Here is a 22,716-nt window from a genome sequence, read left to right on the forward strand (position 1 = left end):
AGCCCCACCAAAACTAAGCACCTGCCTGGGTATTTTGTACCATCGGACACTCCACCCCCACAACTCCCAATCGGTGATGGGGCAGTTGTGGAGAGAGTGGAGAGTTTCCCATACCTGGGCAGTGTGCTTATGACTGGCTCCAGTTTAACAGCAGAGGTCTCACTCCGAATCATTCGAGCGGCAATATCTTTTCATCGGTTGCGTAACGCTGTGTGGAAGCTACCTGGTCTGTCGCTCCGCACTAAGCTTCAGGTCTTCTCGGCCACGGTCATTCCCTCCCTTCTCTACGCTTACGAAACGTGGACCCCCCTAATGGAACATCTTCGCCGGTTAGAAACATTTAGGCTGGCCTGCCTACGATCCATCCTGGGTTTAACCAGACTGGATTGTGTGAGGAGCTCATAAATCCTTGAAAGATTTGGGCAAGGTCCCATCGGTGAGCTCCTCCGGCGGGGAAGGCTGCGATGGCTGGGTCATGTAGCCCGCATGGCCAGCCACCGCATGCCGAAACAGCTTTTGTTTGGCCGGATTGAGGGGGCTAAGCGGGCGCGGCACGGGCTAGAGAAGAGATGGAGTGATGTGGTACAGGAGGACGTGGAGCTGAGTGGACTTGCCGATGGTTGGTACCAGCGGTGTCAAGATCGGCCTCTGTGGAGGAGGCTCGTGAAGGACGCTACTGGGCAGTTGGAGGCAGTCGCCCTCCAACAACAACGGAGGGCGGAGGAGCGACGCTCACAACAACGAGCGGAGTGCCGGGTGGCTAAAGCACAGCAGGTTGCCACAGTAGGGGGCACAGGTGGTGCATCAGCCAGTCATCTCAGTCAGTCGACCCGTGGCACCTGGGTCTGCCCCGTGACCTCCTGCCAGCGGGCGTTCGACACTTCACGTGGCCTCAGGGTGCACATAGCCTGGCACAAGCGTCGTGGTGACGTCACCGCCACTTAGTGGCGAATGGCGGTTGTTGTTGTTGTTGAGTGTGTGTATTGTGAGCAGGAGTCTAGTGGTTAGCGCGCTGTACTACGAACCTGGCGACCTGACTTCGATTCCCGCTAACGGCCAACACCGGCAACGATTATCTGACCCGGTCCCGGGCCTCCCCTAGGTCGACTCAGCCTCAAATGAGTACCTGGTGCAGTGTGTAAACATCACCACTGGGGAGACAAAGGCGGCCGGGCGTGGTGCTGCCAACCCACCCCCTCATGTGCCGTGCCGGCCTTCATATGCGTTCGCTAACAGCACTTGCCCCAACAACATGTTAAGGCTATACGGGGGATCTTTGTCTTTGTTTTGTTCTGTGTGTCAATGCAAGTGTTTGGATGAAGGCCTCCCCACAATGTGTCAGTTATGCAGGAGTTATTATTATTAAATCTGTTTAACTTTGACCATACAGACACAGTTCTAGAAACTTCAATAGCGGGGGGGAGGGGGGTGTTGTGGGCTGCACAGTCCAGCAACGTTAAACTTTATAAATAGAGCCCTACATTAATAAGAAAAGACATCAAAGTATGTTCTGTGGCATGTATCAATAAAATAATCATATTCAGGGTCTCAGGGGATGGGAGGTTGGGGGGCAATCGTCCCAACAGCCCCCCCCACAGCCTCCTCACGTGGATCCGCCACAGTTCACGTGGCACTCGGCACGGACGCTCCCCGTGGCTGGCAACTGTGCACGGATCACCGGGGCTCGACGTGCGGTGCGCTAACCACAGCGCCACCGCTCCACGCCACTACGCTGATCTAAACGCTCCAACGCGAACATCTGACGCGTGTCCTTAGTGACGAACACAAACAACAACAACAACAGCAGCAGCAGCGCTGAGTAGGGACACATTATGGACCCGATGTACACGGATCTGGGCAGTGTAGGGAGTGTGGTGAGTGTGGTGAGTGTGGTGAGTGTGGTGAGTGTGCTGAGTGTGGTGAGTGTGGTAAGTGTGGTGAGTGTGGTGAGTGTGGTGAGTGTGGTGAGTGTGGTGAGTGTGGTGAGTGTGGTGAGTGTGGGGAGTGTGGTGAGTGTGGTGAGTGTGGTAAGTGTAGGGAGTGTGGTGAGTGTGGGGAGTGTGGGGAGTGTGGTGAGTGTGGTGAGTGTGGTGAGTGTGGTGAATGTGGTAAGTGTAGGGAGTGTGGTGAGTGTGGGGAGTGTGGTGAGTGTGCTGAGTGTGGTGAGTGTGGGGAGTGTGAGGAGTGTGGTGAGTGTGGTGAGTGTGGTGAATGTGGGGAGTGTGGTGAGTGTGGGAAGTGTGGGGAATGTGCTGAGTGTGGTGAATGTGGGGAGTGTGGTGAATGTGGGGAGTGTGGTGAGTGTGGGGAGTGTAGTGAGTGTGGTGAGTGTGGTGAGTGTGGTGACTGTGGTGAGTGTGGTGAATGTGGGGAGTGTGGTGAGTGTGGGAAGTGTGGGGAATGTGGTGAATGTGGTGAGTGTGGTGAGTGTGGTGACTGTGGTGAGTGTGGTGACTGTGGGGAGTGTGGTGAGTGTGGTGAATGTGGGGAGTGTGGGGAGTGTGGTGAGTGTAGGGAGTGTGGTGAGTGTGGTGAGTGTGGTGAGTGTGGGGAGTGTGGTGAGTGTGGTGAGTGTAGGGAGTGTGGTGAGTGTGGTGAGTGTGGTGAGCGTGGTGAGTGAGTGTGGGGAGTGTGGTGAGTGTGGTGAGTGAGTGTGGTGAGTGTGGTGAGTGAGTGTGGTGAGAAGTGTGAGGCGTGTGCAGTGTGGGAGCAGTGAGGGGGGTGAGGAGTGTGTATGTCTGTGCTCGCTAACAGCACTTAGCCAACCGCGCCAATCGGAGTGTGAGGAGGAGTGTGAGGTGGGGGGGGGGTGCTCACGGAGATGCCCGCGGGGTCCCGCACGTATCCGTACGCGAGGCTGCGCTCGATGTGGAAGCCGAAGTCTGCACGCCGCACGTGCCCCACGGCGCAGCCGTCCCTCCAGATCGCCTCGAGACCCAGCAGTGGCACGCGCCTGCCACGCGCACACACAAAGACAAAGACCCCCCGCGTAGCCTTAACAGACCGATTGGGCAAGTGCTGTTCGCGAGCACCTATGAAGGCCGGCACGGCGCATGAGGGCGTGGGTGATCAGCACCAGGCCCGGCCACCTTTGTCTCCCCAGTGGCGATGTTTACACACTGCACCAGGTACTCATTTGAGGCCGAGTCGATCTAGGGCAGGGCGCAGGACCGGTTCAGAGAATCGTCACTGGCGGTGTTGGCCGTGAGTGGGATTCGAACTCGGGTGGCCAGTTCGGAGGGCAGTGCCCTAAGCGCTACACCACCACTCCCCACTGACAATACCAATACCCGCGCCATTCGCCACTAAGTGACGGTGATGTCACCACAGCGCCTGTGCCTGGCCAGGTGCACTTTGAGGCTACCACGTGAAGTGTCGAAGGTTCGCTGGCAGGAGGTCACGGGACAGACCCAGCAGGTGCCATGGGTTGACCGACTGAGATGACCACTGGTAGATGCACACTAGCTGTGATTCCGAATATCCCCTCTGCCACACACACAGATTATACACACAGAGATTACACACACACACACACAGATTACACACACAGATATTACACACACACAGATTACACACACAGAGATTACACACACACAGACACACACACACACACATAGATTACACACACACAGATTACACACACAGGAATTACACACACAGATTACACACACAGAGATTACACACACAGATAACACACACAGATTACACACACACAGAGATTACACACACAGAGATTATACACACACACAGATTACACACACACACAGATTACACACACACAGATTATACACACACAAAGATTACACACACACACAGATTACACACACAGATATTACACACACACACACAGATTACACACACACACAGATTACACACACCGATATTACACACACAGAGATTACACACACAAAGAGATTACACACACACACACACACAGATTACGCACACAGAGATTACACACACACAGATTACACACACAGAGATTATACAACAACCACCATGCGCCACTAAGTGGCGGTGACGTCACCACGACGCTTGTGCCAGGCTATGTGCACCCTGAGGCCACGTGAAGTGTCGAACGCCCGCTGGCAGGAGGTCACGGGGCAGACCCAGGTGCCACGGGTCGACTGACCGTGATGACTGGCTGATGCACCACCTGTGCCCCCTACTGTGCCAACCTGCTGTGCTTTAGCCACCCGGCGCTCCGCTCGTTGTTCTGAGCGTTGCTCCTCCGCCCTCCGTTGTTGTTGGAGGGCGACTACCTCCAACTGCCCAGTAGCATCCTTCACGAGCCTCCTCCACAGAGGCCGATCTTGACACCGCTGGTACCAGTCATCGGCAAGTCCACTCAGCTCCACGTCCTCCTGTACCACATCACTCCATCTCTTCTCTAGCCCGTGCCGCGCCCGCCTAGCCCCCTCAATCCGGCCGAACAAAAGCTGTTTCGGCATGCAGTGGCTGGGCATGCGGGCTACATGACCCAGCCATCGCAGCCTTGCCCGCCGGAGGAGCTCACCGATGGGACCTTGCCCAGATCTTTCAAGGATTTGTGAGCTCCTCACACAATCCAGTCTGGTTAAACCCAGGATGGATCGTAGGCAGGCCAGCCTAAATGTTTCTAACCGGCGAAGATGTTCCATTAGGGGGGTCCACGTTTCGCAAGCGTAGAGAAGGGAGGGAATGACCGTGGCCGAGAAGACCTGAAGCTTAGTGCGGAGCGACAGACCAGGTAGCTTGCACACAGCGTTACGCAACCGATGAAAAGATATTGCCGCTCGACTGTTTCGGAGTGAGACCTCTGCTGTTAAACTGGAGCCAGTCATAAGCACACTGCCCAGGTATGGGAAACTCTCCACTCTCTCCACAACTGCCCCATCACCGATTGGGAGTTGTGGAGGTGGAGTGTCCGATGGTACAAAATACCCAGGCAGGTGTTCAGTTTTGGTGGGGCTGATGGTAAGGCCCCACCTCTTAGTGGCACGCTCCAGTCTCAGCAGCAGCGTCTCCAACTCCTCCTCTGACTGAGCAGCTATTACCAAATCATCAGCATACCTAACGTGGTTGAGCAATAGGGAGCCATCCCTTGACCGCACCCGGGCATCGATCAGCCTCCCATTATATCTGTACCATATGGAGATTGCCCCGGTACAGCTATTGAAGGCTTCACGAACTACGTGGTCAAAATAGATGTTAAATAATGTGGGAGCCAGAAGACATCCCTGTCGCACCCCAAGGTATACAGGGAATGGCTCTGACTCCCGGCCATGTAGTTTTACCCGGGCCCGCTCACCATCATGAAGGTCCTTAATGATCGTGATTAGAGGGTCAGGTACTCCAAAAGCACGAAGAACAACCCAGAGCCCAGGCCTACTGATGGTATCATAGGCCTTGACCAGGTCAATCAAGCAGAGATGTAGGTCTTGTTGGAATTCCCTACACCTCTGCTGTAGCAGACGGACAGAAAATATGGCATCTGTGCAGGACCGCCCTTTCCTGAAACCGCATTGGGGCTCCGCAAGCCTCTCCTCAGCGTGCCTGGCAAGGCGATGCTGAATAATCCTTGCCAGGACCTTTCCCGGCACACTGAGGAGTGAGATGCCCCTGTAGTTGTTACAGTCTGTGCGGTCCCCCTTCTTAAAAAGGGGGACCACCAGGGCATCCTTCCAATCCTGCGGAACCCGTCCAGTGGTCCAGACCGTTGTTATGATGTCATATAGAGCAGTCTGTGCACAAACGCCACCCTCCCTCAGCATTTCGCTTGGGAGATCATCTCTGCCCGCTGCCTTTCCTGGTCTCAGACTCCGGATCGCCTTCAGTACTTCCTCAACAGATGGCACCTCAGCCAGCCACTCACAGGGGGTGACTTCTTCCAATATTTGAGGCACCGCAGCCTCCGCAGGATCATCCTCACTTTGTGCCACGATGTTTTCCTGGCTGAGGGATTTTCCCTCCCCCAGGACCTCACAGAAATGCTCAGCAAATCTGCAAACCTGTTCCTGGGGGTCGGAGATTGGATCACAGTTTTTTCCCCTAATGATGGCAATAGGTGTGGGGCTGCAGGTTACTTTTTTGATGGAGTTAAATAGAGATTTGTGATCACGGGCCACTGAGGCAGACTCCATCTCCTCAGCAACCCGCGACCACCACCCATCCTTGCAGCGCCTCACGGCTCTCCGAACCTCCGAGCGAAGGCTGCGGTAAGCCTCATTCTCTGACGTGGGATTCTGTAGCCGATGACAGTGGGCCTGTCGCTTTTTCTCAACCATCCTGAACACCTCCTCTGTCAGCCAGGGTCTCTGGGGAGGTCTGGACCGCGTACCCAAAGCAGCCATTGCAGCTGCATGAGTCACAGTCCTAAACCTCGCCCATCTACCCTCGACATCAGGAGGAGTCGGGGACGATGCCAATCCCAGCCGCAAGCGATGATGAAATTCTTGCTTGCAACTTTCATCAGATAACTGAGAGCAGGCCACTTTAGGTTGGAATGGGGTCCTGGGTGTACACCCACCACCGGAGTGGAAGAATGGCAGGCGCATCTTACAGATGACTAGTCGATGGTCTGAGGGCAGATCAGCTCCACGGTAGGTCCTGGTGTCAAGGACATGTGCTCGCATCCGCTGGTCCGTCACTATGTAGTCCAGCAGATGTTCTTGCTTGGACCCGGCATGCATCCATGATGTCGTGTGGATGCGCCGATGCCGGAACAGCGTGTTGGTAATTACAAGCCCATGGGCTGCACAAAAATCTAGCAGCCTCCTACCGTTGTTATTGAGCTGATCTGGCCCATGCCCTCCAATCACTCCAGACCAGGTGCCAGTATCATGACCAACTCGGGCATTGAAGTCACCCAACATGATGACTCTATCCCGAGGGGCCACTTTAGCCAGCACCTGTGACAGGAGGTCATAGAAGGTATCTGACTCATCGGCTTTGCCTGCATCCCTCCACGGATGTTCATCTTCGGTGGGGGCATAAGTAACCACGACCACCATTCCTCGCCTCCGGTTGATGGGAAGGCGAGCCCAAAGTAGCCTGGAGCTTACAGCTTCCCACACCTCACCGCCGCGCTCCCACGCCCCCTTCATTCTTTTGTTCAAAAGAAGTGCCACACCCTGTTGTTTGGCAGTCTGCTGCCCCGAGTAGAGGACTATCCACCCCTCATGGTGGCAGGAGCCAGAGCCGGTCCACCGGACCTCCTGAATGCCACATAGATCCAGGCGGTACCGGTCCAGCTCCCGACAGAGGAGTGGCAGCCTCTCCTCCGCAGTGAGCGTTCGAACATTCCACGTGGCCACCCGTAGTGGCTTTTCGTTGTTTCTGGAGGAGCCCCGAGGGTAGATATTCAATCTCCTGGCTCCGCCAATTGGGGTTTGGCCAAGAGACGTCATAGACGCCTGGCCCCCCGGGGCCTCCGGCACAAGCTTATTAGTTACATATTTCAGTTTAACTCGTGGATTAGTGGTAATTAATTGAAGGTGGAGGGGTTACCAGCCCCTCGCACCCGTCCAGAGCCCCCGTTTAGCCCCTGTGGTGGACACATATGCCATGAGGGGAGGAGCCAATCAAAATTGGACCTCCCCCCACAGCACTGTCCACGACAGAGTTGCCCGTCCGGCACCGCAAGGAGGTAGGGGGTTGACACACACAGAGATTACACACACACAAAGATTACACACACACACACAGATTACACGCACAGATATTACACACACATACACAGATTACACACACAAAGAGTACACACACACAGACATTACACACACACAGATTACACACACAGACATTACACACACACAGATTACACACACAGATATTACACACACAGAGATTACACACAGATTACACACACACACAGATTACACACACAAAGATTACACACACCGATTACACACAGAGATTACACACACACACACACAGAGATTACACACACACATACACAGCTTACACACACACACAGATTACACACACACAGATTACACACACACAGACACACACAAAGATTACACACACACACATTACACACACAGAGATTACACACACACACAGACACACACAGAGATTGCACACACACAGATTACACACACAGAGATTACACACACACACACAGATGACACACACACAGGCACACACAGAGATTACACACACACAGATTACACACACACAGAGATTACACACACAGAGATTACACACACACAGATTACACACACACACAAAGATTACACACACACACAGAGAATACACACACACAGAGATTACACACACACACAGACACATACATAGATTACACACACACACACACACAGATTACCCACACGGAGATTACACACACACACACAAAGATTACACACACACACACAAATTACACACACACACAGATTACACACACACAGACACACACAGAGATTGCACACACACAGATTACACACACTGAGATTACACACACACACAGATTACACACACACAGGCACACACAAAGATTACACACACACAGATTACACACACAGAGATTACACACACAGAGATTACACACACACAGATTACACACACACAAAGATTACACACACACACACAGAGATTACACACACAGAGATTACACACACACACAGACACACACATAGATTACACACACACACAAATTACCCACACAGAGATTACACACACACACACAAAGATTACACACACACACACAGATTACACACACACAGATTACACACACACACACAGATTACACACACACACACAGATTACACACACAGATTACACACACACACAGATTACACACACACACAGAGATTACACACACAAAGAAGTCAGATTCTAGAATGACTAGATCTTATCCTGAAGATGTTTGGTGTAGTTTCAAGCGAAATGTCGCATATCTAATTGCTGCTAAATCTGACGAGGATTGTCCTTCAACTCACCGCTGAGTGAGCTGACACAAAAAGAATTGGCGCATCGTTAAACGCTTGTCCACCATCTGATTGGCTGTGTCGGGTGGCGGAGGGGTCTAACGACGCAGATTATTAGCCAGGTCGTTACGAGGGCCGAACACACACATTGGTGCACAATCACAAACGACCGAATTGAACGACAACTGGAACTTGACCTCACGATGTTCTGGGTTTACTCTCTTTACAATTTACAATTGTGAATGTTGTGGGTTTACGCTACAACACACAGGTGCTGCAATAATAACGAATTGGAATGTTTTGTTTACCAATTGGCTGTGTCAGGTGGTGGCGGGTTTAACGACACCTTTATATTTACGCGATCTAACCCAAAAACCTCTCTTATGGGGAATATTCGTCGCAAAAGCCTACGCATTAAACTTCTGTTCTGACTGCAAGCAGTCCATTACTCACCACACCAACCCCCCCGCCACCCCGCCACCCCCCCCCCCCCAGGGTCGCTGTTCCATCCAAGAGGACCCCTTCTCAATTTTAGGAGTTGAGATTACAGTTTTATTGTACACGGGTGAGTCAGTATCAGAGCAAATTAAACACTGCAAGCGCAATTCCAGGAAACGACCAAGAAATAAAACATTACTGCGAACAACGACCACCCAGCGACACGCGGGTCACGGTGCTCGTCCATAATCCACACGGATTTTATTATTTCGCCAATGTATTTTTGTTTTGCAGACAAAGAGAAAGGGTACTGAACTTTAAAGTGTAAACGGTGATTCATAGTCTTGGTTCTTTCGGTAAAGTCATGTAGAAGGGAAACAATAAAATAATAATAAAAGAAAAAATATATAAAACAATAAAATTATCAAGACGTTTCGACTGCAACACAAGCAGTCATCATCAGGTGTGAAACCCACAGCAAGAAAATTTGAAAAAAGTGGCGTTTTTTTAAATGTTAGCACCACGGAGAGCGATTTGGCAGTTATTCAGATGGACGAGTCCATCATGTTCGGAAAAGAGGAGGGGTGAGACGAAAATAATGGATGCAGTCTGAAAGCCACCGTAAGCGTGAACAATCAATTAAGACCCCAAATGGTTTATCAAATCCTTCCAATGATTACTAGGCCATAATCCATCTTCTCGGTTGAAATTGTCTCTGTGTTTGTATATGTGGATAGTCTAATGAACGAATCTCTCATAGTAGCCAGATGGCTTGCAGAGAACCTCTGTCTTGGAGAAGTCAATGTCATGTGAGCCTACTGAATTATAACAGTGATCTGCCACGGCCGAGGTGTTGGTCCTACCGTGTTTTAGGTCTGCTTTGTGTTCACGGATGCGGTCCGAGACATTTCGTTTGGTTTCTCCAATGTAACTACTACCACAGAGGCAACATAGTTTGTAGACGCCAGGGTACTGTATGTCCGGAATCACATCTTTTACAGACGGAACCAGATCACGGATTTTATGTAATGTGTTGAATCGGACCTTGTATTTATTCAAGATTTTGGAGATCTTTTTTTGTGATCCCCGCAATGTAGGGTAAAGTGATGGTTTTGAATGGCTCCTCAAGAGGGTCCTTCTTCATGGTTGGAGTGATAGCATTGCGGATTGTGTAGTCGGAGTAACCATTAGCCTTAAGAGCTTGGTGTACGTGCTTGAGTTCACTGGCTATGTGTTCCTGGTCGGATATGCATTGGGCTCTATGGTGCAGAGCCTTGATGAGGGAATTCTTCTGGGATGGATGGTGGTGGGAATCCGGTTTCAGGTAAGCATCCGTATGGGTAGCTTCCTGTAGACAGAGTGGCACATTGAACTATGAGGTCTCTTTTTATTAGGACATCCAAAAAAGGTAACTTGCCATCTTTTTCGACTTCCATGGTAAATCTGATGGCTGGGTGTATGGAATTGATGTGGTTGAGGAATTGGTCTAGAGCAGGCTGGCCATGTGGCCAGATGACAAAAGTGTCATCCACGTACCTCTTCCATAAGGTTGGGCGCAGAGTGGCAGTCTGGATGGCGTCAGTTTCAAATTTCTCCATGAAAATGTTGGCTACAACCGGAGATAGGGGGGAGCCCATTGGGGTGCCCTCAGTTTGTTTGTAGAAAGTTCCATTCCAAGTGAAGTATGTATTGGTTAAGCAGTGTCTCACCAGGGGGGGTACCTCAGTGTTTAGTCCTTGATGAACCAAGTCTTCAATGATTGCCATTGTGTCAGGTACAGGAACTTTGGTGAATAAGGAAACTACATCAAAACTGACAAGCATGTCGTCTGGGGACAGGGAAATACCCGTAATTGTCGATACCAGGTGAGTATAATTTCAAGTGGTTTTTCAAGTGAAAGGCCGCAGGATTTCAGACAGAAAACGAGCCAGTTTGTAGGTGGGGGAGTTGATAGTAGAGTCGATGGGACGAAGGGGTGTATCTACTTTATGTATTTTTGGTAAGCCGTATAATCTTGGTGGCCTGGCAGCAGAAGGTTTCAACGAGAACTGTTCGGTTTGATCAATTAATGCGGATGAATCAGAAATTATTTTGTTGGTTTGAATGGCATTTACACTGACTTCTGCTGCTGTAACTTCTTCTAATGCGAAACGAATTCTTTCCAGAACTAGCTTAGCTCTTATCTCAGAGAAAATTAGACTTATACGCACCGAACTAGATCAGTTAGACAAAACACTCTACAAATCACACTTATCATTGACGGCAACAATGTCCACATCGGATTGGGAACATGTAGAGAATATGACTGCCTCTTCAGCTGCTACTATGTCGACCAAATGTAAGGACAACCTGATTTCCAAATTTAACCTCCTCTCCAACAAAAGACCGGACCCACACACCAAAAAGCTAGACGTTAACAAAGTCGTAATTAATCACAGTAACAGTTCTATTTCCGATGGTCTGAAATCCGTTTTAGCTAAAGGTCTAAACTTTGCAGTCACAACTAAACACATACCAGTTAATGATATCATTGCCCAAGTAGATGTGGCTCTCAAGGGCCTGGGTCCAATCGCTGCAGACGTAGCAAGATCTGAAATCGCTGCAACCCTCAAAAATGCTAAGATGCCAGCTAGCAACCTCAGCAAAGATGAGCGTTTTGAATTATATAAATTAAAAAAGAGGGATGACATTGTCATCCTCTCAGCTGCCAAGGGCAATGCCACTGTCATCATGGATAAAATAGAATATAACAACAAAATTCAAGAGTTACTCAACGATGGCAGCTATACAAAAATAAAAAGAGATCCCACCAACAGTCTCGTCATACAAACCAACAAAATGATTTCTGATTCAACCGCATTAATTGATCAAACCAAACAGTTGGAGAAACCAAACGACATGTCTCGGACCGCATCCGTGAACACAAAGCAGACCTAAAACACGGTAGAACCAACACCTCGGCCGTGGCAGATCACTGTTATAATTCAGTAGGCTCACATGACATTGACTTCTCCAAGACAGAGGTTTTTTACAAGCCATCTGGCTACCACGAGAGATTCGTTCATGAGGCTACCCACATATACAAACACAGAGACAATTTCAACCGAGAAGATGGATTCTGGCTTAGCAATCATTGGAAGGATTTGATCAACCATTTTGGGTCTTAATTGATTGTTCACGCTTATGGTGGTTTTCAAACCGCATCCATTATTTTCGTCTCCCCCCTCCTCTTTTCCGAACATAGATGGGCTCGTCCATCTGAATAACTGCCAAATTGCTCTCCGTGGTGCTAACGTTAAAAAAACCGCCACTTTTTTCAAATTTTCTTGCTGTGGTTTTCACACCTGATGATGATTGCTTGTGTTGCAGTCGAAACGTCGTGAGAATTTTATTGTTTTATATAGTTTTTATTTTATTGTTTCCCTTCTACGTGACTTTACCGAAAGAACCAAGAATATGAATCCCTGCAGTAACGAAAGCTTTAAATGAAAAAATGTAAATGGTGACTTTTGTAGATTCTTTTTCAGGTTTGCTGGCTAATTAAAATTATATCGCGAAGCAAATGAATTATTTTAGGAACGTATTTAGGAATGCTCCGGCAGATTGCCGATTTTACATAAAAGGAAACACTTGTACAAAGGCTATTCCCAGGGAATATTTATGGGGCTATGTAATATTTAACTTAAAGAGAACACGGGTTTGGGTGAATCGATATTACTTTCAAAGTGTCACGTTAGTTAGCGCGAGATCCTCAAAGTCAGCGGTCATGAGCAGCTCTTGTTTACAGCCTCGCGCGAGTGGTGGAAATTCCACAAACCTGGGGAGAGTTCATCCAGAGATATCGTGGCCAGAGAGGTACCGAACTTGCTCCACCCCCTCGAACTGAGTGAGGTCTCAAATCACTGAGACGGCAGCGGTGGCAGCTCCCAATTCCAGCTGCAGTCGCTGACAACATCTGCCCTCATTTGACTTAAGAGCCTCAACATTCCTCCTCCTCCTCTCCTCGTCTACCCCCTCTACTCTCCTGTTTGTAAGCTTCACCCGAGCAGCTGTGGCCTCCTGATAAAAGGCACCATCACCCTCCATCACCCTCCATCACCCTCCCTCACCCTCCATCACCCTCCATCACCTTCCATCACCCTCCAACACCCTCCATCACCCTCCATCACCCTCCATCACTCTCTAACACCCTCCATCACCCTCCCTCACCCTCCATCACCCTCCATCACCTTCCATCACCCTCCATCACCCTCCGAGGAAGTTCCTTCTTCTCCTCTGCTACCGTGACAAATTTTGCAAATTTGGGACCATTGACGCTGGTACATTAAACGGCCTCCTCATTTCTCTCTTCTTGCACGGCTCCACTGGAATCAACTTCCCCTGTACATTGATCAGCACCATCCATAGACTCAGCACTACCCATAGACTCAGCACTGCCCATAGACTCAGCACTACCCATAGACTCAACACTGCCATAGACTCAGCACTGCCCATAGACTCAACACTACCCAAAGACTCAACACTGCCCATAGACTCAGCACTACCCATAGACTCAACACTGCCCATAGACTCAACACTACCCATGGACTCAACACTGCCCATAGACTCAATACTACCCATAGACTCAACACTGCCCATAAACTCAACACTGCCCATAGACTCAACACTGCCCATAGACTCAACACTACCCATAGACTCAGCACTCCCATAGACTAACACTGCCCATAGACTAACACTGCCCATAGACTCAGCACTACCCATAGACTCAGCACTACCCATAAGACTCAACACTGCCCATAAACTCAACACTGACCATAGACGCAACACTGCCCATAGACTCAGCACTACCCATAGACTCAACACTACCCATAGACTCAACACTGCCCATAGACCTAACACTACCCATAAACTCAACACTGCCCATAAACTCAACGCTGCCCATAGACTCAACACTACCCATAGACTAAACACTACCCATAGACTCAACACTGCCCATAGACCCAACACTACCCATAGACTCAACACTGCCCATAGACTCAACACTGCCCATAGACTCAACACTGCCCATAGACTCAAATTTTCTTGTTGTGGTTTTCACACCTGATGATGATTGCTTGTGTTGCAGTCGAAACGCCGTGATAATCATATTGTTTTATATATTTATTATTTTATTGTTTCCCTTCTACGTGACTTTACCGAAGGAACCAAGAATATATACTGCCAATAGACGCAACACTGCCCATAGACTCAGCACTGCCCATAGACTCAACACTGCCCATAGACTTAACACTGCCCATAGACCCAGTACTACCCATAGACTCAACACTGCCCATAGACTCAACACTACCCATAGACTCAGCACTACCCATAGACTAACACAGCCCATAGACTCAGCACTACCCATAGACTCAGCACTGCCCATAGACTCAACACTGCCCATAGACTCAACACTGTCCATAGACTCAGCACTACCCATAGACTAACACAGCCCATAGACTCAGCACTGCACATAGACTCAGCACTGCCCATAGACTCAACACTGCCCATAGACTCAGCACTGCCCATAGACTCAACACTGCCCATAAACTCAACACTGCCCATAGACTCAACACTGCCCATAGACTCAACACTGCTCATAGACTCAACACTGCCCATAGACTCAACACTGCTCATAGACTCAACACTGCCCATAGACTCAACACTCCCTACAGACTGCCTCTGTACATTAATCAGTCCCCCTCCTTAACCGCTTTCCGTTCCTCTCTCAAAGCCTCGTCTCTTCTCTATCGCCCATTCCCTTTCTCTTTCCTCCCCTCGCCCCTCCACTCCTCCCCGTCCGTCCCCTGCCCTTTCGTGACCTCTAAATACCCCTCAATCGCGGTCACTCATTGCCCGATCCGTGTACGCCCCTGCTATCTAAATCATTAAATTATGCGTCACCGTTTTGTAAGCTATGTCAAGTGCCTAGAGTGAAGGCGCTCCATAAATATAAATGAGATGAGATGTAGCGTCCACCGCGTAGAAAAGCAGACTATTACAGTTACGGTTCCGACACTACCGCGGTAATAACCAGGGCAGCCGCTGGGTTCGAACCGTGAACCTCTACAACAAGCGGCGCATGCGCGAGCCTGCTAGGCCGCGTCACGGCGAGCGAGTGTACATTAATCAGCACCTTCCATACGTAGCCAACCGTGCTAATCGTATCGCAAGTAGAGGGCATGGGAGTGATGGTGATGGCGGTGGTGAATCTGATGAATGTGACGATACTAGTTCAGAGAGCTTCGTGGATAGATGCTTTATATATGAATGTTGAACTTCTTTCACACGGCACGTAGCCAGCCGTGCTGTGGGGGAAGGATAACAAACTAAAAACAAGGAGGAGTCCCGTGGAGGGAGACATAGGGCCGGCTTCTTCCTCCCCCTGGGCTGGCTCCATCGCCTCCCTTCCACCGGCTACAGCTTTATGGGGGGGGTCTGGACTGGCCACCCATTCCCTCCTTCCATTAGAAGGAGGATCAGAATGAGAATCTTTATTGAGACTCGAGGAATCCGATGAGCTATGAAGCTCTTGTTCACAGATGTCCAGTAGGTTTCACAAATGTCGAGTCGCAGGAAGGGGGGGGGGGGTGGGGACAGTGGCCAGCAGCAGCCGTGAACAACTTCTTAATTCTCGCAATCTTCAACAAGCGCGCAAGACCAGAGCTCTTGCGCGCTTGAAGGCGAAGCGAAGTGGATGTTCCTCACTTCCGCAAGGGTACGAATGCCAGGTGCAACCTCAAGATGAGCAAGCTCAACGGGTCAGTGGACGACATAGCAGCTTCACAGCAGCTTCACAGCAGCTTCACAGCAGCTTCACAGCAGCTTCACAGCAGCTTCACAGCAGCTTCACAGCAGCTTCACAGCAGCTTCACAGCAGCTTCACAGCAGCTTCACAGCAGCTTCACAGCAGCTTCACAGCAGCTTCACAGCAGCTTCACAGCAGCTTCACAGCAGCTTCACAGCAGCTTCACAGCAGCTTCACAGCAGCTTCACAGCAGCTTCACAGCAGCTTCACAGCAGCTTCACAGCAGCTTCACAGCAGCTTCACAGCAGCTTCACAGCAGCTTCACAGCAGCTTCACAGCAGCTTCACAGCAGCTTCACAGCAGCTTCACAGCAGCTTCACAGCAGCTTCACAGCAGCTTCACAGCAGCTTCACAGCAGCTTCACAGCAGCTGTTCGCTTCAAAGGCGAGGGTTGCATTCTCGCTCTTGTGCTACTAGCGGATGCTCGCGCTCAGCGCCAGGATGATGCACCCAAGGTGCTGTGTACATTCGCCGGCGCGTCGTGATAATTACTTGCCCGTGGGCAGCACCCACAAATCCTGAAGCCTGCTGCCATTATTACCGAGCTGATACGACCCTATGCCTTTCAATCACTCCTCCCCAACTGATAACATCGAGACTAAGACGGAAATCCCCTCATGTCGCCTTCGACAGACTCTGCTGGGGCAAGTGCTGCTAAAGCATCCACGGCCCACTATGGGGTGGACGGCCAGCACCACGCCCGGCCGCCTTTGTCTCCCCAGTGGCCATGTTTAGAACACCGCGCTGGGGTACTCATTTGAGGCTGAGTCGACCTAGGGGAGGCCCAGAACTGGCTGAGATATCGTCACCGGTGTTGGCCGTGAGCGGGAATCCAACTCGAGTCGCCGGGTCCGTAGCGCATTGCGCTAACCGCTACACTACCGCTCCCCAGGATACGACACACACACGCACGCACAAACGCGTGCGTGTGTGTGTGTGACGTTGGCGCTCGTCCTCCGTGTGTGCCTCAGCACTCAACCCACAGCCGGGTTCACCGAGAACCCTCGCCGAGCCCTCGCCACGTGCACACACACACGGCTTGCACACACGCACGGTGCACACACACACACGGTGCGCACACACACACGGTGCACACACACACACACGGTGCGCACACACACACACGGGGCACACACACACACGGTGCGCACACACACACGGTGCACACACACACACACGGTGCGCACACACACACACGGGGCACACACACACACGGTGCGCACACACACACGGTGCACACACACACCGTGCACACACACACACACGGTGCACACACACACACGGTGCACACACACACACGGTGCACACACACACACGGCTTGCACACACGCACGGTACGCACACACACACGGCTTGCACACACGCACGGTGCACACACACACACACGGTGCGCACAAACACACGGGGCACACACGGCTTGCACACACACACGGTGCACACACACACACACGGCTTGCACACACACACGGTGCGCACACACACACACACGGCTTGCACACACACACACGGCTTGCACACACACACACGGCTTGCACACACACACACGGCTTGCACACACACACACACAGTGTGCACACACACACACACGGCTTGCACACACACACACACGGTGCGCACACACACACGGTGCACACACACACGGTTTGCACACACACACGGTGCGCACACACGCACACGGCTTGCAGACACACACACACACACACGGTGCACACACACACACACACGGCTTGCACACACACACACGGCGTGCACACACACACACGGCTTGCACACACACACACGGCTTGCATACACACACACACGGCTTGCATACACACACACGGTGCACACACACACACGGCTTGCACACACACACACGGCTTGCACACACACACACACGGTGCACACACACACACGGTGCACACACACACACACACGGTGCACGCACACACACACACGGTGCACACACACACGGCTTACACACACACACGGCTTGCACACACACACGGCTTGCACACACACACACGGTGCACACACACACACACGGTGCACACACACACACGGTGCACACACACACACACGGTGCACACACACACACACACGGCTTGCACACACACACACGGTGCACACACACACACACACGGTGCACACACACACACGAGACTGGGCGGGGATTGACTCTGCAAGCAGCAGGGGTCGCGACAACGCATGCAGTGGCAGGGGCGCTGCAGCGAGTGTGACCCATGGGTCTCTCTCCCCTCTCACCCCCTTCTCTCCCTCTCTCTCTGCCCTCTCTCGCTCACTCTCTTTCCTCTCACGTTTTGTCTCTCCCCTCTCTCTCATCTCTCGATTTCCTCTCATTCTCTTCTCACTCTCTCTATCTTTCCTCCCTCTCTGTTTCTGTCGCATTCCTCTCTCTCCTCTCTCTCTGCTCTCTCATATCTGACGCACGCTTTCCCCCGTTACTGGCTCTTTCTTTAATTCCTCTCTCTCTCTCCGCTGTCTCGAATGCACCTCTCTCGTGCCTCCCTCACTCTCCTCCTTCCCATCGCTCTTCCCCTCCCTCCCTCCCCCTCCCTCCCGCTCTGCCTCTGGGGATCCTCTGAGCCACGTTGTCTTTACGGGAGCCAGCGCTTCTTTGTGGCCATGGACTGCGGTGATGATGCTAATGTGAGTGGATTAATAACTTCACGCACACTGAGCTGCCAAACCCAGGCTGCAGCGCTGCTGTGCGTGTGGGTGTGCGTGGGTGTAGGTGTGTGGTTGTGTGTGTGTATGGGTGTGTGGTTGTGCGTGTGTGTGCGTGTGTGTGCGTGTGTGCGCCGAGCGGCTGACTGGACGTGGAGGGCATTGCCCTGTGCCACGATTCAAGTCACCCGAGTTCGACTCCCTGACCGTGGCGCAGCTGTCACCAGCACTCGCAAAAAAGCTATCACTCCTGCGTTGAATCCGCTCACAATTGTCACGTGTGTACGTGTGTATACGCGTGCGCGCGCGTGTGTGTGCGTGTGTGTACGCGCATGTGTGTGTGCGTCTCACTCAGAATCAGTCGAGCGGCAATATCTTTTCATCGGTTGCGTAACGCTGTGTGGAAGCTACCTGGTCTAAGCTTCAGGTCTTCTCGGCCACGGTCATTCCCTCCCTTCTCTACGCTTGCGAAACGTGGACCCCCCTAATGGAACATCTTCGCCGGTTATAAACATTTAGGCTGGCCTGCCTACGATCCATCCTGGGTTTAACCAGGCTGGATTGTGTGAGGAGCTCACAAATCCTTGAAAGATCTGGGCAAGGTCCCATCGGTGAGCTCCTCCGGCAGGCAAGGCTGCGTTGGCTGGGTCATGTAGCCCGCATACCCATCCACCGCATGCTGAAACAGCTTTTGTTCGGCCGGATCGAGGGGGCTAAATGGGCGCGGCACGGGCTAGAGAAGAGATGGAGTGATGTGGTACAGGAGGACGTGGGGCTGAGTGGACTTGCCGATGACTGGTACCAGCGGTGTCAAGATCGGCCTCTGTGGAGGAGGCTCGTGAAGGACGCTACTGGGCAGTTGGAGGTAGTCCCCCTCCAACAATAACGGAGGGCGGAGGAGCGACGCTCACAACAACGAGCGGAGCGCCGGGTGGCTAAAGGACAGCATGTTGGCACAGTAGGGGGCACAGGTGGTGCATCAGCCAGTCATCTCAGTCATCTTGGTCAGTCGACCCGTGGCACTTGGGTCTGCCCCGTGGCCTCCTGCCAGCGGGCGTTCGACACTTCACGTGGCCTCAAGGTGCACATGGCCTGGCACAAGCGTCATGGTGACGTCACCGCCACTTAGTGGCGAATGGCGGTTGTTGTTTGTTGTTGTTGTTGTGTTGAGAGTGGTAGTGCAGCGGTTAGCGCTACGCTGCATTATTAATCTGGCAATCCCGTGTTCGATTCCCGCCCACGGCTAACACCAGTGACGATGATCTGAACCGGTCCTGGGTCCCCCCTAGGTCGACTCGGCCTCAAATGAGTAACTAGTGTGGTGCGTAAAAACATAGCCACCGGGGAGACAAAGGCGGCCGGGCGTGGTGCTGGCCACCCACCCCTCCTGTTGCGTTCTACCATTCATAGGCGCTGCTCGCTAACAGCACTTACCCATACAGTCTGTTAAGGCTACACGGGGGATCTTTGTCTTTGTCTACGTCTGTGTGCGGAGTGGTGGCGCGGTGGTTAACGCTCTGCACTTTGAAAACTCGTGACCCGAGTTTGATCCCCGGCCTGGGCGAACATCGACAGCCCCTGGCATCGGTAATAAGGCTATGGGCCTTAAACGAGCACCGAGTGAGATGCGTAAACATCAGCACTGGTGAGACCAGAGAGCAGCTGGGTCCTGCGGTGCTGGCCACCCACCCACCCCTTTGTGCGTGCCGACCTTTAATAGGCGCTCGCTAACGGCACTGGGGGGGTCCCTACGGTCTCGCTCCCTCGATGCGCTCGCTCGCGTCGGTAAAGATGTTTCCGAATGTTTTTTTTCCTAAACACGTCCTTGACGTGAAACGTAACACCCCCACCGGGAGCCATCGCTTCTTCTGCCAAGGGGACCAACGTTAATGACGTTTCGTGGTTCTGTGTCATTTCGCAGATGCCCCGGGTAACGAGGAGGGCACGGCAGAGGCGGCTCCCCGCTTAACGTCGCCACGTCATCAGCCTTCCCCGCACGTCGCAAACACGGCGCCGGGAATAAACAAAGACAAAGATCCCCCGCGTGTAGCCTTGACAGACTGTAGGGGCAAGTGCTGTTAGCGAGCACCTGTGAAGGCCGGCACGGCACACGAGGGGGTGGGTGAACAGCACCACGCCAGGGCCCCTTTTGTCTCCCCAGTGGCGATGTTTTTACACACCGCACCGGGTACTCAATCGAGGCCGAGTCGACCTAGGGGAGGCCCAGGACCGGGTCAGATAATTAATTGTCACCGTTGTTGACCCGTGAGCGGGAATCGAACCCGGGTCGCCGGGATCATAGCCGCAGCGCGCTGACCGCTGCAGCACTGCCGCTCCTCTAGAACACGCACACACACACACACACGCACACACACACACACACACGCACACACGCACACACGCACACACGCACACACACACGCACACACACGCACACGCACACACACGCACACACACACACACACACGCACACACACACGCACGCACACACACACGCACACACACACACACGCACACACACACACACGCACACACACACACACACGCACACACACACACACGCACACACACACACACGCACACACACACACACGCACACACACACACACGCACACACACGCACACACACACACACGCACACACACGCACGCACACACACACACACGCGCGTGCACGCTGCGGCCATGAATAATGCACGCGTACAGACGCGTGCGTACGCCACGAGGCGTGTACGTGTGAATCATTGAGCACAGCTGGAGACGGCGGGGGGCAGCGGGAAGGGGGGGGGCTGGGGTGGGGGTTTGGGGGGGGTAGCGTTTGGTGAACACCGCTGCCGCTCGCTCGTGCGTCATTCCGGCAGTGGTGCTGACCCACTGTGGGGGGGGGGGGGGCGGGGAGAGGGGGGGGGTGACAGATCAGGAATTATTATTGCCCCCCCTCCCAAAGACAAAGATCCCCGGTACCGTATAGCCTCAACAGACTGTTGGGGCAAGTGCTGTCAGCGAGCAGCACCTATGAACGCCACAATGGCACACGAGGGGGTGGGTGTCCAGCACCGCGCCCGGCCGCCTTTGTCTCCCTCGTGGCGACGTTGCTAAACACTGCACCAGGTACTCAGTTGAGGCTGAGTCGCCGCACTCCCCTCCCCCCACAATCTTCTACATTCTCGCTCGTGAGAAGACGGACGAGAGGTTGGCGAGAGAGACAGAGGTTGGCGACATGAGAGCCGTGTGGCGACATGAGAGCCGTGTGGCGACATGAGAGCCGTGTGGCGACATGAGAGCCGTGTGGCGACATGAGAGCCGTGTGGCGACATGAGAGCCGTGTGGCGACATGAGAGCCGTGTGGCGACATGAGAGCCGTGTGGCGACATGAGAGCCGTGTGGCGACATGAGAGCCGTGTGGCGACATGAGAGCCGTGTGGCGACATGAGAGCCGTGTGGCGACATGAGAGCCGTGTGGCGACATGAGAGCCGTGTGGCGACATGAGAGCCGTGTGGCGACATGAGAGCCGTGTGGCGACATGAGAGCCGTGTGGCGACATGAGAGCCGTGTGGCGACATGAGAGCCGTGTGGCGACATGAGAGCCGTGTGGCGACATGAGAGCCGTGTGGCGACATGAGAGCCGTGTGGCGACATGAGAGCCGTGTGGCGACATGAGAGCCGTGTGGCTCAGCGGTAGAGCGGGCGGCATTAAGAGCTTTGCGAGTTACAAATCTTGATTGGGGTGGGGGTCGACTCAGCCCATCGTCTCTCTGGGGTCGACAAAATCAGGAACACTTTGCAGGGAAGTAAAAAGTGGCTGCCCGATAGACTCGTCCCAACCATAGGAATGAGGAATATCCACCGCTGGAATAT

At 52.6% G+C, this 22,716-nt stretch overlaps 1 protein-coding gene across 6 annotated transcripts in view; it reads right to left on the reverse strand.

Annotated features, from left to right (window-relative positions):
• The window catches only part of SARDH (sarcosine dehydrogenase), a 103,267-nt gene that overhangs the window by 25,408 nt on the left and 55,143 nt on the right, over window positions 1-22,716 (reverse strand). For 5 of the 6 annotated variants that reach the window (XM_076074729.1, XM_032973222.2, XM_032973225.2 and 2 more), the window contains one exon: window positions 2,818-2,953. The exons of the other annotated variant lie outside the window; for it this stretch is intronic. In XM_076074729.1, the coding sequence (XP_075930844.1) occupies window positions 2,818-2,953 (136 nt within the window). The remainder of the gene's footprint in view (window positions 1-2,817; window positions 2,954-22,716) is intronic. 6 annotated transcript variants of the gene reach the window in all.

Source organism: Petromyzon marinus, chromosome 50 (assembly GCF_048934315.1).
Source record: "Petromyzon marinus isolate PM22_M1 ecotype Great Lakes invasive population chromosome 50, UKy_Petmar_22M1.pri1.0, whole genome shotgun sequence".
Lineage (NCBI taxonomy): Eukaryota > Metazoa > Chordata > Hyperoartia > Petromyzontiformes > Petromyzontidae > Petromyzon > Petromyzon marinus.